The sequence below is a fragment of the Callorhinus ursinus genome, unplaced genomic scaffold, assembly GCF_003265705.2.
Source record: "Callorhinus ursinus isolate GAN/ISIS: 27379988/994484 unplaced genomic scaffold, GSC_fseal_2.0 scaffold32, whole genome shotgun sequence".
Classification (NCBI taxonomy): domain Eukaryota; kingdom Metazoa; phylum Chordata; class Mammalia; order Carnivora; family Otariidae; genus Callorhinus; species Callorhinus ursinus.
In genome coordinates this window covers 6,286,899-6,308,578 of record NW_027397094.1, presented here as the reverse complement: position 1 = coordinate 6,308,578, position 21,680 = coordinate 6,286,899, and the positions used below count along the sequence as shown (strand labels likewise).

At 41.1% G+C, this 21,680-nt stretch overlaps 1 protein-coding gene across 2 annotated transcripts in view; it reads left to right on the top strand.

Annotated features, from left to right (window-relative positions):
- Positions 1-21,680, top strand: part of ASAH2 (N-acylsphingosine amidohydrolase 2) — a 117,273-nt gene that overhangs the window by 63,755 nt on the left and 31,838 nt on the right. For both annotated transcript variants that reach the window (XM_025851014.2, XM_073878943.1), the window contains 4 exons: positions 270-347; positions 14,005-14,125; positions 15,766-15,891; positions 19,654-19,740. In XM_025851014.2, the coding sequence (XP_025706799.1) occupies positions 270-347; positions 14,005-14,125; positions 15,766-15,891; positions 19,654-19,740 (412 nt within the window). The remainder of the gene's footprint in view (positions 1-269; positions 348-14,004; positions 14,126-15,765; positions 15,892-19,653; positions 19,741-21,680) is intronic.

The window sequence follows — 21,680 nt, the reverse complement described above, 5'->3', positions numbered from 1 at the left end:
ACGAATATCGTGTGTATGACATAGAGATGTATATTTCATCTCCAGTTGGCTGGCCTGGTGCCTCTGACTCTGGCAGCATTTGCAGGCCATTTCGTTAGCTGAGGAATGAGGTCCCGGATGTGGTTTGTAAGACGATATAGCATGTCAGGGCACCTCGCTCACGGAAAGGTGTTTTGGTTTTGGTTTTTGGGTCAGCTTCTACTGCTGGTCACACAGGAGGGCCAGGCTCTGACATAGAAGTGACTGAGTTTCTTTGTTTTGCTGACTAGGTATTCTTCAAATACCGACAAAGAAATGGTCGTCCTAAAAATGGAAGATTTGAACGGAGCTGAACTGGGCCTTCTCAGGTACTCTGTTTACTTTGTTTTGTTTTTCATTCTGTTTCTGGATAACTTTCCTGAATCCTGAAGAGGGGGTGATGGGAGAAGAGACTAGAATAGTGGCAGCAGGGACTGAGAATCTGTTGAGTAGTTAAGAGTCCAGACTTGGGACCCAGCCATGGACCCTGGGACAAGGTTCTCAGCCTCCTGGAACCCAGTTCCTCACCTGGAAAACTAGTGATGGAAGCAGAATCGAGGCCACCTCAAGGAAGCAGACGAGGCAAAACTACAGCTTGGTATGGATTTGAGTTCCGTTTTATATGTAAGAAAATGTGGATTTTGTTTTCTTCAAAAAGAAGGCATTTGCATTCATGTGTGAATTTTGTCCCTGCAATTGGACTGATTCAGGAATTGACTAGATGGGTAACGGTGCCAGATGCCTTGATGTGCGAACTTCCAAGCGATGTAGGACGCCCGGTGGAAGCTCAAGATGGCGCATGGGCACTGCAGTTAAGTGGGTTGGGGTCACTCTGGGTTCTTATCGTGGTGAGTTACGTGACTTTGACCAAGTTACTTAACTGCTCTCTCAATTTTCTTACTTTAAAATTGAGGGATAAGGTGAGTCCTCAAAATGTTGATAATAAGTGTTAGTAAAGGCAGTAGGGGCCTCAGGTAGAATTATGAAATCCTTACGTGAAAGTTTCTATGGAAGTCAAATTCACATTAATTAAAAGTAATAAGAGGTGAATGAAAACATGAAAAACAATGACCAGGACTGGCCCTATAACTAGATGGGAGACAGCCTGGTGGTGAGGTGTTCCGGTGTTAGGTGTAGGTCTTAGGACTTGAGTTCAAATCCTGTCCTGCCACTTACTGACCCTGAGGCCTAGGGAAAGTAACTTACCTACTTACACCTCAACTATTCCATTTGAAACTGGGAATAATAATACCTCATAGGATTGTTTCAAGATTAAATGAGGTGATACATGCAAAGAATGCCATTATTGGCTTATCAAAGTGCTTGACCTTCTTAACATTGGAGTTACTTCTTTGGGTTTCAAGTGAGGTCACTAAGAAACTCCCTGATAAAATAGACTTTATTATATGGGTTGACATAATAGGAGTCATTCATCCATTACTGATTAATTCATCTACTGATTAGTTGCCCCGCCCGGTGTTTCACTCAATAGACTTTCTAAATGTTAGGCATGCAGCTCTGTGCTGGGGGTATGAATAAGGCATGGTCCCTATCTTGAAGGGTCTTACCAACTAGTGGGGTGATTGGGGCAGGGGACAGAGACAGACAGACAAGTGATCATAACAGAAATCAGATGGCCATCAATGCTACCACCTGGGCATAAATAAATGCTGTGGGGATTTGGAGGAGGTGGTGCTTGGGATGCTTGGGAGCATTGTGGAAGGCTTCATAGAGAAAATGATGTTGGAACTGGATCTGAAGGAGCCAGGGTATTTCTCCCGGAGTCCTGAAAACACAGTGAGCTCTGAGGCCAGAGTATGGGTGACTGTCGGAGAGGGGCAAGGGATGAACCTGAAAAGGTGAGCTAGTACCAGATTGTGAGTCACTTTGGTGGGACATTTGGTTCAGGACAGGATGCAAGCATATTATCTATGACTAGTTAGAGAATTCCACATTTGTTGGGAGAAGAAGGACCCTTTGTCCTTATCGTTTCTGCTTAACTCTTGGCTGGATGACGGAGACCATTCATGGTTCCCTTTTATTAGTTTCTGAATCATTTAACAATGCCAACGGAAAACTAAAACATGTTATCCTTTTGCCAGATGTTGTTTGCTTCCTTGCATATGACTATATAACAAATCTAGAAGTCCCAGGGTCAACTGTCAAGGTTATAACAACTCTCCTCCATCTGCTATTATGCTTAACACACTGCAATAACTTTCTATTGTTTTTGTAATTTCCATATGTTATCCTTGATGTAATTGCTCCTGCAATTGCCTCTTGTTGCATAGTGATAATTGCTCTTTGAATGCATTAAAGATGATCCAAAGCATAAAGTCGACTCTGGGCAGATAAGTCACTCAGCCACCATATGTAGGTGTCTGCTGTTAGAATCCCAAGGTAGGAGGAGTCTGAATCTCAGATTTGCAGAGCATGGGTATCATCTAGTTCAAAGCTCAGCTCTGGCCTAGAAAGGTGATATGACCTGTCCAATGTCATGGCTGACCAAGACTGTTCTCTTTGCACTGAAAATCATATTGAAGTCCACAATTGATTCTTTCCTCATTTCATTCATTGTTTTCATTTCTTCATTCAGCAGGTCTGCACTGGATACCTATTCTGTGCCATGCAGGACTCCCCAGTCCTTGGAATGGTGCATTTCCTGACTGTGAAATCAGGGATCAAATACCTTAGAATCCAATCCCCATGCCTGTGCTCCTTGAGCAAATCCCTTAAGCTCTTGGAGACTCAATTTCCATATTTCTCTAATGTGGATATAATATCTTCTCTCCACAGGTCATTACTCATTCATTCATTCATTCATTCATTTAGTCATTCAATATTGTAGAGTATATATGTCATGAACTGAGCTAGCACTATAGATTGAAGAGCAAAAATAGAATTTATAATCTTATAGAACTTATAGAATTTATAACCTCCTGATAGAGACAGAAAGTATCCAAATAGTCATACAAATAATTATAATTGGGCTATAATTGTATAATTATATAATTATAATTGGGTTAAGTGCTATGAAAGGAATGTATGGACAGCTATCCTAAAGGGACTTGACCTGGTCAGGGAGATTGGGAAAAGCTTCCCTAAGGAATTAACAATGGACCTAAAAACCAAAGGAAGGGTGAGGATTAACTGGTAAAATGGGGGGGCGGGGAGCAAGTAGTGGTGGTGGAAAGGAACATTTAACATAGACGGAGAAGCATGTGCAAAAGTCCTGTGGCCCATTGGAGGAGCTGATAGAAGGTCTGTGTGGCTGGAGTGCAGAGGAGGGTGTCGTGAGTTAAAGTGAGTCATAGAGATTAGATGCTATGATAAAGGTTTTGGTCTTTACACCAGGGGAAATGGAAAATCATTAAAGTGTTTTAAGCTAGGGTTGGGAGTTGGAGGCTCTTGAAGGGTTAGGAAGAGTGGTGACCTGAAGAATGGAATAGAATTATGTGTGTGAAACTATTCCATAAGTCATAAGTTCTTTGCATTTGTGAGAGCACTGTTTGCTTCGGTTGGGCTGTCTATGCTAGGGAAGTGTTTCTTTTTGCCTGATACTACCTCATGCAGAAACAGTACATGATTTGTCTCCAGATGTGGAGAACATGTTTGGGAGGTTCTGAGTTCTGAATTAAAATGGAAGCTGGGTAGCATTCCCACGATTCACTTTGGGGGGCGGGGCTCTGGAAGTCACCTCAAAGAAGGAGTCTGGTCCTTCAGAGGCGAACACGACATTAAGTTTTGAGAGATCCTGTTGTCATAGGACACCATGTGCAAGAGGAGGAAACCAAGCAGAAGTTTCAAATGTCTGCACCCAAAGGAAAGTCTTAAGGGTGGGCAGATAATCTGAATGGTAGCTCTGGTTGGTGGCGAGTCACTTCTCCCAATAGCCCTTGCCCCTGCAGCTCTGGGCATGGCGGCGGGCGGCGGTGGGGGGGGGGGCGTGGCGGGGAGGGGACAGGCTCATTTCCTCAAGCTCCATGCACCAGCACAGGCTTGGTCTCCCTGCTCTTCCCTTGTATCTCTCCGCCCTGTCAGGGTCTCTTCCTTCAGCTTGCAGGAGTGCCATGGACTCTCTTCTTTTTCTTGTCAGCCCTGTTGGGCTCCATCTGGCATGAATCCTATCGGCCAGAGCTGTGAGGAAGGTGTGAGCAGGTTTCTGAATGATTGCCCAGGTGTCTTGTGTTTTAGACACTGCAAATCCTCTTGTTCTTGCAGAAAGGGGTCACGCGAGGGGATTCTTTCAAGGTGCCTGTTACAAAACCACGGGATGATTTGTTCATCCCATTTGAATAATTGGTGTACACACTTACAAAAGCCCAATTTATGACATTACGTGAATTTATTCAAATGATGGTGACTTATAGAACTTGGTTGTGGGGTGTGTGTGCGTGTGTAAATCTTCTCTACCAGCTATCTATTTCTATGACCTGAATTTCTTCTTCCTATTCTGCCTTGTCCATGTTGCCGTGAAGATTGATGCTGTCTTCTTGCTCCAACTTCCTGTCAGCTCGCTTGGGCTGTTCCTCTCTGGTAGAGGATAGGCCGAGGGCTATGTAGTGAGTGTTCGACCTGCTTCTGGTCCATCCCTGTTTAAAGTGAAGCTGCTTACTAAACATTCTTTGATGACAAGGGTGATGACAGTTGACTGATGACAGAGATAAATCATGCTTGTTAATTTAAAGTGTTAAATTTGAAAGTTTAAAAACCAGAAGTCTATAGGGGCACCTGGGTGGCCCAGGCGGTTAGGCATCCAACTCTTGATTTTGGCTCAATTCATTATCTCAGGGTCATGGGATCAAGTGCTGAGTTGGGCTCCGCACTGGGCATGGAGTCTGCTTGAGATTCTCTTCTGCCCCTCTCCCCCGCCCCCACTCACATGCGTGCGTGTGCCCTCCTCAAATAAATAAATAAATCTTTTTTAAAAAAAGAAAGTTTACAACGTTTAAAAACCAAAGCCCATAAACCCAGTTGTCATAACTGGCAGAAGGCATTTGACTAACTTGATTGTTGGGTTTCTGGAACGTTCTTAGCCTGAAGAGATTTGGGAGGCTATTACTTTTTTACTCCAAGTATACTTTTTTTGAGTGTAAAAATAATATGTACTCACCATGGAAAAATAAAAAAAATACAGGCAAGTAGCAAGAAAGAAAAATTAACTCCAAGTTTTACTTCCCAAAGTCAATCGTGGCTCATATTCAGGTCCATTTTCTTCTGCCCAATTCCCAATGTAGAACAAAAAATAAAAAACAAGCTTGTCTAAAAGGTCATTCTGTAAAAGCAGATGCTTGGTTCCACTCACTCTGGGCACTAGAAGCTTTAAAATACTGTGAAAAATATTAACAGTGTATCTCCATGTGCTATTAAGTGTGTATGTGTTTTGTAGTGATTCTCTTTACATCAAATAATGATTTTTATTTTTGTCTCAAAATCTTTGTATTCTCATGCTAGCATAACTAACTCAGCTCTCTGCAGGTTAGAATTCGCAGGTATATTTTTCTCTCATTTTCTTTCAACTTTTATTTGTGATTACATTTTAGAGGTGTCCCTTATGAATATCATATAACTTTATTTGTTTACTTTGACAATCTTCATCTTTTCATAAGTGAGTATAGTCTATTTTTAGGATTGTGATTATTACATATCTGCCCTTTGGGGGTATCTTTTCACTTTGTGCTATTTGTCTCTTTTTCAATGCCTTTTCTCTTTCTCTTATCCTTTTAGGATTGATAGAGATTTAAAAACAAATCTTTGAATGGAAGATTATAGGGATGCCTGGGTGGCTCAGCTGGTTAAGCGTCTGCCTTCGGCTCAGGTCATGGTCCCAGGGTCCTGGGATCGAGCCCTGCACTGGGCTCCCTGCTTAGCAAGGAGCCTGCTTCTCCCTCTCCCACTCCCCCCGCTTGTGTTCTCTCTCTCTCTCTCTCTGTGGGTCAAATAGCTAAATAAAATCTTTAAAAAAATAAATGGAAGATTATAGTTTCCAAAGATGGCGGCAACAAAAACTCTTATCACATGTATTCTATACAAAGTGATCTTGATAGGATCCATTAAAACATAGAGAGGATTTCTCCAGCCCTTAAATCTTGGCTGGCCCTGGGACCATTTTGATCAATAGAAGGGTGGCAGAGGTGACACTGTGGCAGGGTTGGTTTTTAATGGACTTTATTCTTTAGAGTAGTTTTAGTTTCCCAGCAAAATTAAACAGAAAGTGCAGAGATTTTCCATATACCGTCTACCTGTCCTTTCCCCCATCAATATGTGGGACCAGAGGGGTATGTACATTAAAATCAGTGAACCTACGTGGATGTATCATCACCACCCAAAGTCCATAGTTTACATCAGAGTTCACTCTTGGGGTTGTATCAAGTGGTTTTTAAAATCTTCTCTCTTTTGTTCATGTATTTTATAATATTTCAATAGTGAACCAAAAAAAAAAAAAGGAAAGAAAATTAAAAATCACCTGGTAATTCTGGAACAGGATAGCTTCTATTAACATTTTGTTACATGTCTTGTTAGATCTTTTCCTAATCATATCTATCCATTTTTTTATTTGAAAAAGTGAGACTTTATATACAATTGGTAGTTTTTCATTTAGAAGCACCATATGAATACCTTTCAATGCTTAGTATCTTAGCATCTTCTAAATCGCCATTTTAAATGGCTGTATAGTATTCCATTGTATGTATGACAATGTACTCAACGAATCAGAGATCATTTGATACTTAGTTTATAGTTTTTGCCATCATAAAGTACAATGTGATGAGCATTCCAGAACCGATATCATGTATTTTGCCAGTGATTTCCCTAAGCTGAATTCCTAGAAGTGTGATTGCTAGGCTAAAAAAGGAATGCTGGTTACTAAGGCTTTTCTTATAAGTGGCCAAATGGTCCTCTGGAAGGTTTTTGCTAGTTTTCACTCCTGCTATCCAAACACGAGTGGAGTGTTGCTTTCTATGTTCTTGTCAATCTTGGTATCATCATGCTTTAATTATTGCTGAATAATAGACCCCCCAAAAGCCAAATCACTCTGTCTTCCTTTCGGGTTCTTCAATTCCTGGTTAGTGAAGCTGGATTTTAGAAAATACGCTTTGGGCCATTTCTTGTTTTGTTTTTGTTGATTGCTTCATCATGTCATTTAGGATATAAGAATTTTGATTGCAGTGACTTATTAGAATCCACCCAAACCAGCTATCTTTACTTCATCATCCAGGACTTTTGAAGACAATAAAAATAGCTGAGAATGTACATCTCTTCTCCGGAAGAGAGATGGTAGAAAGATTTTTCCAGGATGCTGGCCGCCAAGTTTTACCTGAAACTTCAGAAGGGCTCCCCTTGCTATCGCTCGTTGTCTTTCTTTAATCTGGGCAGCCTGGTCTGTACTCACTGTGTCTGCTTGTTTAAAATTCAGGTCGTCCTTTGTGTCCTATTAGTATAATGCAATGAAACACCCTTTCCTCTCCTTCCCCGGATAGTTTGTAGTGGGGCAGGGGGAAGACTGTAAGGGAGGTGAACGAGAGGTGTGTGAATCAGGGCGATTCACACCAGGCACCACAACAGACAGGCCATGAAGTTCCAGTAGCTTAACCCCTTAAAGACTCTAAATGTGCACATTTCCCACACATGCAAGGTCTAATAAAAATTGGGTGGTCCCCCTGCATACGTGTGATTGGGCAGGGCGATTCACATGTCCCGTCGTGCTAGTGAGACGGGGAAGTAGATGACATTGCGTATTTTGTAAGCCCTTAAATCTCTGCCACAGGAGGGCAGGGTTTCTTCCTTTCATTATTTCGTGTGCATATGATGTGGGTTGAATATACACCCGTTGAATACAGAGGTGCACATGCATGATGTATTTTAGTATTGTGTTGATCTTATGATACACATACATACACACACATACACACAGAGCTGTGTATCTCTTTCCCCCTTACCATCATCATCATCATCATCCTGGTCATCAGCTGCAACAGCATGATCAGGATTAACACCATCCATCTCATCATAGTGATAAATCATTCCACTCTTAGTGCAGACCAGGCTTCGTGCTATGCACCTTAGAGGTATTTGTTCCTTTGGTTGTCAAATGTGAGGCAAATACTACTATGATCATTATGTTACAGAAATGAGCACTGAGGTTCCAATAGATTAGGTAATTTGTGTGTGAGTCTAGAGCTAGTACTCTAGCTGCTAAACATAGGGCCTCTGTAGTAGTTTCTTAAAGCGGCCATAACAAATTATTATGGTCTGGGTGGCTTAGAACAACAGAAATTTATTCTCTCACATGTCAAGAGACCAGAAATCCAAAATCAGGGGGCAGGGTTAGTTTCTCCTGGAGGCTTTCAGGGAGAATCCGTTCCACGTGTCTCCCAGCTCTGGTGGTAGACCCATCACTCCAATCTCTGCCCTCATCTTCACAGTGCCTACTTCTCAATGTCTTGGGGCATTTCTCTGTTCCTATCCTCTTATTATGAGGACACCAGTCACTGGATGTAAGACCCAACCCAGGCCAATATGATTTCATTTGCTCTTTCCCTTGTTTATATCTCTAAAGACTACTTCCACATAAGGTCACATTCTAAGGATCTGGTGGACGTGAATCTGGTGGGGGACGCTATTCAACCCACTACAGCTTCCTAATAGTGTATTTACCCAAAGAGCTCCCATTTTATTACACGTCTTCATGAACACTACCTTCAAGTGGATGTACAATATTCTTTTTCCCAGTTGGTGGACATTTAGATTGGAGAGGGCTGCCATTAGCACGTAGGACCTTGATGCACAACATACGAAGTCGCTCCCTTCTCTGGGCTGACTGAGGTGCCTAGCTCCGTGAGCTGATCAGGGGCTGGATTTCAGCCTCCATTTACCCCCTTTGCAACTCATCCTTGTGCAGGGCACAACATGCATGCTGGACGTGGTGGCCCAGGTTTGAGAGAATGGCACTCAGGGCGGGTTTGTTACTGTTTTAGAATATGGAAGCTCAGTTTTGCATTTGGCTTTTCTTTTCTGCTTCGGAGTGGGAAGTGCAGAGTGTCTGAATTAAAAGAGGCCCTAGAAAATGCCTCAGTTACACAGAAGAGAATAATTAGACGATTCTATGTTAATTTGCTGTGTATTGATTCACAGAACATAGTCAAAATTTATTATTGTTCAGTCTTAGGAAACAGAGACCCAGAAATTTTCACGAACTTTGCTGTAGACTGGGATAAAATCTCAAATCTCTGGACCTTCCTTGGTACCTTGATTGTATCCTGCTGACCCCTGTAGAAGCCCTGCTTTAGCTGTGATGTAATCATTATTTAGAAGTGTTTATTTTATTTATTTTATTTTTTAAAGGTTTTATTTATTTATTTAACAGGGAGAGACACAGCGAGAGAGGGAACACAAGCAGGGGGAGTGGGAGAGGGAGAAGCAGGCTTCCCGCGGAGCAGGGAGCCCGATGCGGGGCTCGATCCCAGGACCCTGGGATCATGACCTGAGCCGAAGGCAGACACTGAACGACTGGGCCACCCAGGCACCCCTATTTTTTTTTTATTAAAGATTTTATTTATTTATTTGAGAGAGTTAGTGAGTGAGTGAGAGAGAGAGCACAAGCAGGGGGGAAGGACAGAGGCAGAGGGAGGAGCAGACTCCCCACTGAGCAGGGAGCCCGACGCAGGGCTCCATCCCAGGACCCTGGGATCATGACCTGAGCTGAAGGCAGATGCTTAACCTACTCAGCCAACCCGGTGCCCCTTTAGAAGTGTTTATTAAACAAGGGCATATTTATCCTTTTATGTCCATATTCTAACTTCTTTTGAAACTACCTCAACCTTCCTTTCTCTCTTTTGAACTCTGCTTTGAAGATTGTTTTTTTGACCAGATAAAATAAATTGTGAGTGCAGCTTTCTTAAACCAAGATGACCAGTTTTCTGCATATCTTTATAAATATTCATCTATTGCCATAGTACTTTGGTTGTTGTGACAAGCCTGATATTTTAATAGCATATATTTCAAAGGGCAGAAGAGGAGATGTACAGCATCTTCTTATTCTGAAATTCAAATAACTTTTTCGAATACTGATTTTTTTAGTTTTGTAGAGAAACAAATTCTATTAATTTTCTAAAGCCTAAAATAAATGAAAATAAATACATGAAATCAGTAAGAATTCAAGTCTGAAGTCTAATTAGCAGACCAAAATTCTTAGCATTTTCTTTCTCTTCAGATATTGTTGTTCCTTGATGGTTCCTGTCTAAACCTTGGGGTTAGCACAATCCAACTGCATGCTTGGCTACTAGTAAACTCATGCTGACTGAATGAATAGAACAATTGCCATGTCTCCCTGCCCTTATCCATTCTGCTGTGGCCAGACTGACCATCCATCCTCCAAACCCACTATACCCCTTTCCATCTCCATGCCTTTGCTACCAGTGAGTTTTCTCCAGTGATCCCCTTGCCAAGTTCCTAGTCGTCTTTTAAGACCCAGCTCAGACGTCACCTCCACTATGAAGCATTCCTCAAGGGCAAGATGTTGCCTTGTTCATTTCCATGTCTCAAGTGCCTGGCACAGAATCAAAGTTAATGAAATGTGCACCGAATGAGCCAGTGAATGAAAGGAAGGGACAGAGCCAGTATCCCACAGCAGATAAGAACTTGGGCTTTGTAGTCTGACCGGATATTCATGGACCTGCTTCTTGACTTACAATGATGTGACCTTGGTCAGATTACTGCCTCACTCGGAGAGGTCATTTCCTTAGCTGTAAAATAAGGACAATGATAGCATCTGACTCAAAACATTCTTGTTAGAATGAAGTGAGATCCTGTGCATAAAATCCTTCACCTAATCAGTGCTAAATGATAGTCAGTGTTGATAAATTGTTTCCTTTGATTGCACCCGAGAGACTGCAGTCCTGCGGGAGTCTGGCTGACCTCAGTGCGATTCTATCAGATGCAAGTATTTTGGTCCAGGAGCCAGGGAACTGTCATGGCTGCCACCCCCTTTCCCTTCCAAACTCGATGGAGTAAAACTGCAAAAACATGGGCTCCCAACTACCTGGAAAATGCTAACTGACTAGAATTTTTCTCTGGCATTCAAGTTTTAGGACAAAGAGACAAACCACAGACACAAAAAAGAAAATAGTGTGAGGATTTTTTTATTTTTTAAATATAGAAACTGCAAGTAACTTCTAGGGGATGACCTTAGAATTACCTTTAGCCTAAATTTCTGTCCCTTTATGTGGTGGCAAATACATACCTTGGGGATTGAATTTTGCATATAGACTGGTGATTTGGCCTAACACTGTTTAAAAGAAAAATTTGAAATGGGTGTCAACATGCAAAAAACCTATTATGGAAATTTTCAAATATATGCCAATTTAGAGTGATTAGTCTAATGAATTTCCGTGCAACTCTTATCCAGCTTCAGTAATTAGCAATCTTCTGCCACTCTGTGTCATCCCTCCTCTTCTTTTGGTTTGTTTTGCTAGACTTTTAAAAGCAAATACCAGATATCAAATCATTTCACTCACAAATATTTCAGTGTGTATCTCTATTGGGTAAAACGTAAAAACAGTATAACTACAATCCCTGATCTTAACGAACAAAATTGAAAATAATTTCTTAATATGATCTAAAACCCAGTCTATATTCAGTTTTCCCTGTTTGTACCAATGAAGTCTTTTTACAATCCTTTTATTGGAATCAGAATCCAAACAGTCCACAAACTACATGTGTTGGCTATTTGTTTGAAGGCTCTTAATTGGTAACAATTCCCCTCCTTTTTTCCCATGCTATTTACTTCTTTTTTTTTCAATTTAAATTTTTTATTTGAGCATGGTTGACACACACAATGTTACATTAACTTTCAGTGTACAATGAAGTGATGCAACATTTCTGTAGGCTACGCTGTGCTCACCACGAGTGTTTCTACCATCTGTCACCATCAACACTATTACAATACCATTGACTAGAGTCCCTATGCTGTTCCTCTCATACCCATGACTCATTCATTCCATAACTGGAAGCCTGTATCTTCCACTCTCCCTCACCCATTTTGTTCAGCCCCGCACCCCTTCCTCTCATGCCCTTTACTTCTTTAAGAGTTTTTGTTTTTTATTTTTTTTGAATATTTTTTATTGTTATGTTAATCACCATACATTACATCATTAGTTTTTGATGCAGTGTTCCATGATTCATTGTTTGTGCATAACACCCAGTGCTCCACGCAGAACGTGCCCTCCTCAATACCCATCACCAGGCTAACCCATCCCCCCACCCCTTCCCCTCTAGAACCCTCAGTGTGTTTTTCAGACTCCATCATCTCTCATGGTTCGTCTCCCCCTCCGACTTACTCCCCTTCATTCTTCCTCTCCTGCTATCTTCTTCTTTTTATTTTTCTTAACATATATTGCCTTATTTGTTTCAGAAGTACAGATCTGTGATTCATCAGTCCTGTACAATTCACAGTGCTCACCATGGCACGTACCCTCCCCAATGTCTATCACCCAGCCACCCCATCCCTCCCAGATCTTCCATAAATCCATGCTTTTGTGAAATGTTTATCAATTTAAAAACTCTTAAAGACAAGATCTCATTCCTTTTCTTGTCTTTAAGAGTTTTTAAATTGATAAACATTTCACAAAAGCATGGATTTATGGAAGATCTGGCAGGACTGGTTAGACTCTCATAAGCAGCATAGTGGAGGCTATGGTCTTTAAACCATGCAGGTGGCTCCAGGTATCCACAGTTCACACCAGTCCCCATTCCGCCAACCAGCTTAACCCACCTCTGTTGCCCGCCCAGCTCCCGTGAGCATTGTGCTGGCGATCTCTGACCTACGTATACATCTGTTGGCCAATGAGGACTGAATCCTGAATGACGGCCTTGAAGTTTAGAAACATCCCTAGTCATTAAGTAAATGCTCAGTTTTGTGCACTCTATTACTTAGGTAGGAATGTAAACTGAAATGCTTAAAAAGCTTTCAGCAAGGACCTAAATCCACAAAGGATTTTATTTTACAAATCTTAAATTGGCCTGAAACTTTAGGGATTGGCGTCTCTCTTTTCTTGAGCATTCATTCTAGTGGGTTTGCTTCATAGCCCTCCATTCTGTAAGTCTCTTTTTCACCTGTGTGAAGGTTGGAGCCTACAAAAGCCACTGGACAAGGTGTCAAGGGACCCAAACTTTAGTCTTGGTCCTCGATGACCCATGGGCTGCCATTTTGCCTCTCTGAGACACCTTGGAGTGGAAGGAATAGCTGCCTTGCTATCAGGGTTGTTGTGAAGTTCAAGTAAGGTGACAGATGTGAAATTAGTTCATAAACTGTGTAGCTCTACGCTTAAACAAGGTATTACTATGCACAAGGATACATCAAATTATGTATAATAGCCTTTTTCACACCTCTCTGCACTTAACTCTCTTGTGCCTTTTCCCTGGAATGCCCTTACGAATTAATTGCTAGTCATCTGTGATCCCCAAATACTTGATGCCTATTTCTTTACAACATTTGCCACACTGTATTAAAGCCGTTTGTTTGCATCTTTGTCTTCTGCAAGATTCTGAGCGTAAACTGCAGTTTATTCAGTGCTCAGCACACAGCAGACTCTCAGTAAATATCTGCTGAATTAGATAGGATTGATTTTAATAATTATTATGTGCACCTGTCTTAAAGGACAGAGTCTGTGCCTATACAGTGCGTTAGCTATATCGTCTGGTCACTGACCGATCTTGGCTCTTGTTAAAAGCTTTTGATATTGATGATGATGATGATGAGATAGTTATAAAAATAGAGTTTTGTATTTTTAATTTAAGTAAACGATTAGACTTTTGGAGTATATTACTAATCATTTAAGCTCATCAACAATGAAAGAATCTAAATGTGGAATGCCTCTCGTTTAAAAAGAATTTCCTTTCCTGCTGGGGAAAACTTAAGCTACCAGTCATTGTTTTTGGCCCCATTGTCTGGTTCTCTTCACGAAGCAAGGGCTCCTTGTTCTTCTACAGCTGGTTTGCCATCCATCCGGTCAGCATGAACAATAGCAATCATCTCGTCAATAGCGACAACATGGGCTATGCCTCTTACCTTTTTGAGCAAGAGAAGAACAAAGGCTACCTACCTGGACAGGTGAGAATTTGTGTCATTGAAAGCATCATCTTAATGTGCTGAGTATCACCATTCATGCAGTGCTCCGAAGAGCTGATTCAAGTAATGAATCATTGAACACTGAATCAAGAACTAATTATGTACTATACAGTGGCCAACTGAACAACAAAAGAACAGCTGACTCAAATCTTCAGCGTCAAGCATCATCATGGATGTCACATACTCACATGCTCGGATAAAAAGAATTCTCCATCCTCCCTGATGGGGAAAGAAAAATAAAAAATGGCTAACTGTGTCAAATACTACTTATATGGATGGCTTCATACAGTTACAATTGGTTGGATAAGGAAGGACAAGTTCAAGATTTTGGCAATATGGATTAGTTTTTGACCAACTTGGAAATATGATAAGCTGTGTTGATGTTTACTTTTGTTTTCAGAGGTATTAACCCGACTGAGGTGTTAATAAGTTAATAAGTGTTAACCCAACTGAGGACAAGGTGATGCATCTTTTTCACTGGTCCGGATTTCCCTGTTAATGGTGAATTTCCTTTCAAGGAGTTTGTCTTCCTTTCCTTCCCTAAGGCCAAAGTCAGAGACAGCCCTAGGGCACCAGACTTGTTTTTTAACTTTGAAACGCAAGGAGGGCTGCAATTAGAGATGAGGGCTGGACCTCAGTCTGTGTACTTCAGAAAACTCTGTGTAAATTAGCGACTACAGACAGCTAAGTGGTGAGGGGGGACCCTGCTCTGTGTGACCCTAGTGTTCAAGTCCCAAATGCAGAAGAATAGAGGAGGATGAGAGCCCCAGGCCCTTGACTAGAATAAATATCTAAAAGGTGTATGATGATATAAAAGTTATTGGTCCTGTGAACATTTGATCTGATCTTTTAGCTCCTTGTTGACAAAACACTTTTTTTTTTCATTTTAGATTGAGTTTTAGGGAAAGAAAGGAAGTTCCCATTTATGATCACTGGCTGCTAGGCCCTTTGAGATAAGTTATCTTTTTGGTATGCAAAGAGACACATGATCTCCGTTATCTCTTTCCCTAAGAAAACTGAAGACATTGAAGGTGGAATGGTAGACCAGCTAGCTGGGTTGAGGTTAAAGTCTTGCACCACTCAGAAACGTTCTGTGTTGTTACTTCAGGTTGAAGGGATAAGAGAAAAGCTACACGGAGGCAGATCTAGATGGTGGACACTATCTTTAGGTTCAGTTTTGCCACAGGAAAATCTGGATTCATGATATTTTTTTTTTTTCAGCCAGTAGATTTATTTTTCAAGGAAAATCTCTGAGCTCCAGATACAAAACCAGAGAATAGCTTGATGAGTCAGCGTCTTATGATGTGTTGTTGTTGTTGTTGTTGTTGTTGTTGTATGCTGTGTTTTTTTGTCAAAATGTTTGTTTGTGGCACAGGTTTGAAACTCTCCTACTTGAGACGGCGTTATTGATCATTGGAATATCATGGGTAGTAGTATGTATGCGGACTGCAATGTGAATTTTTTTTTCAGAAATTTTCTCAGAATGTTATACCTCCTCCTTTTAATTGTCTGCAAATGATTTTGAATTGTTCACCAGAGTGGATTAAATGTTTGCATTTTTAATGGAAGTCATTATGGGAAATAAGAAAGAATAAAAGACCCTTGGATGTTTCTTTTGGCAGGGACCGTATGTAGCAGCCTTTGCTTCATCAAACCTGGGAGATGTGTCCCCCAATATTCTTGGCCCACGCTGTGTCAACACAGGAGAGTCTTGTGATAATGCCAATAGCTCTTGTCCTATCGGTGGGGTAGGTAATCATGACATGAAATCTTTGTTTTTGCATCTCATGTGCACTTTACGTTTAAATATCCACCATTAACTTATAATTATGTTTTCCTCAAGTATACACAGGCCTACGGACTGCTAGCTTTTCCCCTTCTCAGAAGCACCCACTAAATTCGGATTGGGTAAAATTCTAGTTTCCCATTGGATTGACCACTAAGTGAAGTTAGTCAATGTCAGAGATGCAGTACCCTTCCCCAAATTTGGACAGTCTGAAACACTTCGCCTTGGCATTTCTCACGTCACGAGTTAGTACCAGAAACTGCCTGCCTGCGATGTTTCTCACTGATGGTAAAGTCTATAGGTTTTTTAAAAAAATATAAGATCAACATTTTTTCTTCTTTTCTTTAAAATCACAAATAGGCGCTTGAGTGGCTCAGTCAGTTAAGCAACTGCCTTCGGCTCAGGTCATGATCCCGGCATCCTGGGATCGAGTCCTGCATCAGGCTCCCTGCTCAGCGGGGAGCCTGCTTCTCCTTCTCCCTCTGCCACTCCCCCTGCTTGTTTTCAAATAGATAAATACAATCTTTAAAAAAATGAAATAAAAATAAAATCACAAGCAAAAAATCTTGCTGTAAAAACTCATGCAACATGGAAAACACAGACAGCCGTAATAAGTGAGTTCGATTCACTCCCTTCCTCCCTGCCTCACCATGAGTTATGACTGTCACACCTCTTTCTACATACTCACTTAAGTATTCATGAATAAAATTTCGTAACTTATTTATTGATTTTTTTATTGGTCTGGGATTCGAGTTTTCCACCTCATAGGTCTTAAAAATCTTTTTATGGCTATATATAGGTCTGTGTGGTAGGTTTTAAAGACAACAAGAACGGCTCTACCGTTGTTTATTTAACTGCTTCTCTGCCATGTTCATTTAGGGTTTTTTCCGGCTTTGACTTGAGCAACAGATGCTAGTTCCTGGGCTCTTATTCTTTTTGTCTTTAGAACATGTCACCTGTGATACTACTTTTATTAAACATCGTTTCTGGGCTATTACTTCTATTCCTATTCTAGTCAATGCCACCCAATGAGTAGTATGGTTTTAACAATTCTATTTTTCTGTTATATATTACCATTTTTTTATATAGAAAGTCTCCCTTTATTACCCTTCATTTGTAAAATTTCCACACAATATTAATTCAATAATTAATCAACAATTCAACAATTAAGTCAATAATTGATCTTTTTTTCCAATAATTGATCTTTAATCATTAGATTTAAAGATTACTTGTTAAATTCCAAAATTCAGAGATGAAATGCTTAAATAAATTATGAGACCTATTTGCAATAGAATATTGTGCATCAGCTCAGTGTGTTGTGTTGGAATACTTAATGTGGGAAAAAGTTCATATAGTACATGATGTTGATTAAGAAAATTGGCTTTAATATTGCATATTCATGATTGCAGTTTTGAAAATAAATGTGTCATAGTAAAAAGACAAAGCGAAACACACTGAATTGTTAACCCTGGTTTTCTCTGTTTGGCATTATTATAGGGGGTATTTATTCTGTTTATCTTATTTATTGTTTTTATTCTATTTATACACTTTTGCATTTTTTTCTACCATTAGCATACTTTGTAATCATAAAAAATTACAACAAAATCATATCCTCTCCCGCAACAGAATTGTTTCTCTCTGTTCCGCTCCATCTGTTAGATTGGCTTCCCTCCTGTTTGCAAGAGGGCAGTCAGTACTGAGGAAGGGGTCTCCTTCTCCCCCCCCACTCCCACCCCATATATGGTAGGAGACAGAGAAAACCTCTCTTCTAACCATGGAATAAAAGTTCTTTTTGGCCCAAATGGGTCAATGGACTGACCCCATTCCTGGACCAAAGCAGTTCCTGGGGAAATGGTTTGTGTTGATTGGCATAAGCCGGGGTTTCTTTCCAGTCTTCGGCAATGCCCAGGGAATGGCCGTCATCATCTTAGACTGACCTGGAACTGGGAATAGAATCACAGACTGTTAAAGAGGAGATGCCTTTCTGAAGAAAATCGTGATTCGCTGAAGAAACCGAAAGAGGGAAATGGGCAAATGTTGCCATGTCTTTTGCTTTAGTGTTGCTTCTTCAAACAGATTTTTTTGAACTTTAGAAACTAGCTTTGATGTAAAAAAAGATATATGCTTGTTAAAAACTCAAACAATACTGAAAAGTTCAGAAAACAAGACAGGTAAACGAGCAGCCCCTAACCCCCCAATGAATCTGTTAAAGATTTAATGGTCTGTGTCCAGCCACCGGTCTGCATGTACAGTTGTATTTAAATGAGGTCCTACCGTAATGCTGTTCTGGAACCTGCTTTCTTGTTTCCAGTGAATATACTTGAAAACAACACTTAAAATAATGCCATAGTTTTCAATGTTAAGTACCCTAAATGAGTTCACCAATCCCCTGCTGATGAGAGCTTTCTTTCCCTCCACCCTCTCTTCCTTCACATCCCCTCTCTTCTGGTTTTCCTTCCATCCTATAAACATGCTCTGGTCACTATGTTGTACATATTTTCATGCGTGTATGAGTTTCACCTTAGGACAAATTCTTTTTTTTTTTTTTTAAGATTTATTTATTTATTTGGAAGGGGCCGAGGGAGAGAGAGACTCGCAAGCAGACTCCCCGCTAAGCACGGAGCCTGATGTGGGGCTCGATCCCACGACCTTGAGGTCAAGACCTGAGCTGAAACCAAGAGCCGGACGTTTAACCGAATGAGCCACCAGGGCGCCCCTAGGGCAAATTCTTAGAAGTGAATTTGCTGTCAAAGAGAAAGCAGAGCCACCGTGAGGTGTCTGTCAGTCCCGTTCCCGCTAACAGAGCATGAGTGACAGTTTCCCCAAACCCTCACCGACACCCGGTTTATTAACCTTTCAGTCTTTGCCAACACAACACGCAGAGTTCTTTGTAGTTTAAATTTATATTTAGTTATTCATGAGACTGAATATATTTTAATGTTGAATGGCCATGTATACTTCATTTTTGTAAATTACCTATTTCATCCATATTCCGTTGTATATCCATTAGGATTTTTTTTTTTTGCTTTTTTCCCTCCCAGCTCTATTGAGATGTAATTGACATACAACATTGTATAATTTTAAGGTGTACAATGTAATGATTTTGATACACATATAGGATGCTTCTGACTGCAAATAAGAGAAAACCCAACTCAGTATGGATGAATCAAAAAGTATTAAGAAAGTATTCATCCATATTTTCTTTTAATACTTTTTAATTTTCAATTATAATATAGAAGTATCTGGTCAATCTCAAAATTTCCTGGTATAAGAAGTGAAGTAAAGAGCCAGATTTATGTACTGATCTTTCCCAGAGGATAATCTAGTTGTTCCAATATAATTTTAACTGAGTTTCAATTGAAGGCAATCATGAGCCTTAGGCAAGAACAGACAGGTAGGAAAACGTGCAACCAATGGGGAACTTGGCTTTAGGTCTTGGCTCACGTATTAGCTACCTGTAAGCTCTGACAAATCGTCCAACCCACCTGAGCCTCGGTGTCCTTATCCCTAAAAGTAAGGCGCTGCGACACGTGATTTCGGAAGATCTTCGCTGCTCCACTGCCATGAATGATTTTGCTTCTCATAATCTGTAGATTGAGAGACTGACAAGAAATGCTAGAATGTGGGTTTAAAACTATGTTTGCTTAGCTTCCCTTGTAATTTTGCATTCCTTGAAACCATTGCTTATTTCACTGAGAGTCCGTCTTGTCTCCCTGTGTTGCAGTCTAGCACGTGCATTGCTATGGGACCAGGAGAGGATATGCTCAACAGCACGCAGATTATAGGACGGATCATATACCAGAGAGCGAAGGTCGGCCGCGGGCCCCACTTCTTTCAACTTCATTTAATCTTGTTCTTTAAAATCCACCGACAGTGTTCATGACAAAGTCGGTAATGGTAAGAGGCAGCAAGGGCTCACGCTGGTCCTGGAGTCTGCTAGCACTGGCCTGCTAGGAAGGCTGCTTCCCAAAGGACCCAGGAACCTCTCTCTTGCTGCTCATCTGACTTTTTTTTTTTAATTTAATTTAATTTTATTAGGTTGTTAGTCATCATACAATACATTATTCGTTTTTGATGTAGTGTTCCATGATTCATTGTTTGTGCATAACACCCAGTGCTCCACGCAGAACGTGCCCTCTTTAATACCCATCACCAGGCTGACCCATCCCCCCACCCCCCTCCCCTCTAGAACCCTCAGTTTGTTTCTCAGAGTCCATCGTCTCTCATGGTTCGTCTCCCCCTCCGATTCCCCCCCCTTCATTTTTCCCTTCCTTCTCCTAATGTCCTCCATGCTCTTCCTTATGTTCCACAAAAAAGGGAAACCATATGATAATTGACTTTCTCTCCTTGACTCATTTCACTTAGCGTAATCTCCAGTCCCGTCCATGTTGCTCTAAAAGTTGGGTATTCATCCTTTCTGATGGCTGAGTCAGATTCCATTGTATACATGGACCACATCTTCTTTATCCACTCGTCTGTTGAAGGGCATCTCGGCTCTTTCCACAGTTTGGCTATTGCGGACATTGCTGCTATGAACAGTGGGGTGCATATGGCCCTTCTTTTCACTACATCTGTGTCTTTCGGCTAAATACCCAGGAGTGCAATTGCTGGGTCATAGGGTAGCTCTATTTTCAATATTTTGAGGCACCTCCACACTGTTTTCCAAAGTGGCTGTACCAACTTGCATTCCCACCAACAGTGTTAAGAGGGTGCCCTTTTCTGCACAATCTCTCCAACATTTGTTGTTTCTTGCCTTCTCAATTTTTGCCATTCTAACTGGCGTAAGGTGGTATCTCAATGTGGTTTTGATTTGAATTTCCCTGATGGCTATACGAAGTCCTTGAAAAACCAAGGAAGCCGGCTTGTTTCAGCCTGAGTGCTTGCTTCCGACCGCGGTGATAAATAGTGTAAGGATATCAGCTAACATGGCGTCAGGCATGACCGGACTGATCCAGATTCTCTCGGCCTTTGCTGCCCAGTTGCCCGACTGTTCTTTTTTTTTCTTTTTAAGCTTTTATTTATTTATTTGTCAGAGAGCACAAGCAGGGGGAGAAGCAGGCTCCCCGCTGAGCAAGGAGTCTGATGCTGGACTCGATCCCAGGACCCTGGGATCATGACCTGAGCCGAAGGCAGCGGCTTAACTGACTGAGCCACCCAGGCGCCCCATGCCTGACTGTTCTTAACGTCTTCAGTGACAAGGCCAGACGGAGCAACACCGCTCCCCGTGCCTGCGGTTTGGATTCAAATTAGTTCCTAGTCTTCAATATGTCCCAATTGTCCATCTTATATTTTCTTTTCTTCTCTTCTTAAGACATTTTTGGAGGAGGAGCAAATCGGGTCTATAGTGAGATGATTATGAGTTGCTCTATGCTTCTCCCTCTGCGAAATTGTATCTTCCATTTTGCCCCTGTGTTTTGTGTCCACTCCTCTGGAGACAGATTTCTGATTGAAAAGACCAAGGGTGACCTCAAGCTGAGATCTCTTCCATAGTTCGATCTCTTCCTTTGTGTGGATAACTCATATCTTTGTTGCATGTGTGTGAGTCCGTGCATATGTTTCAGTAAATACTTTGCTCCATGGGTTCTGAAATGTTTCAGGAGCAATTAAGGAAGAACAAAAGCACCTTTAAAAACATTAGACACCAGCCAGCCTACCTGCAGCAGTTTCTTTTTAATTACTGTGGTATTATCAGTGGATGGTTCTAGATTAACAAGTCTGGTGTCAGAAATTTTGTTACTGTTCTGGGTCTGG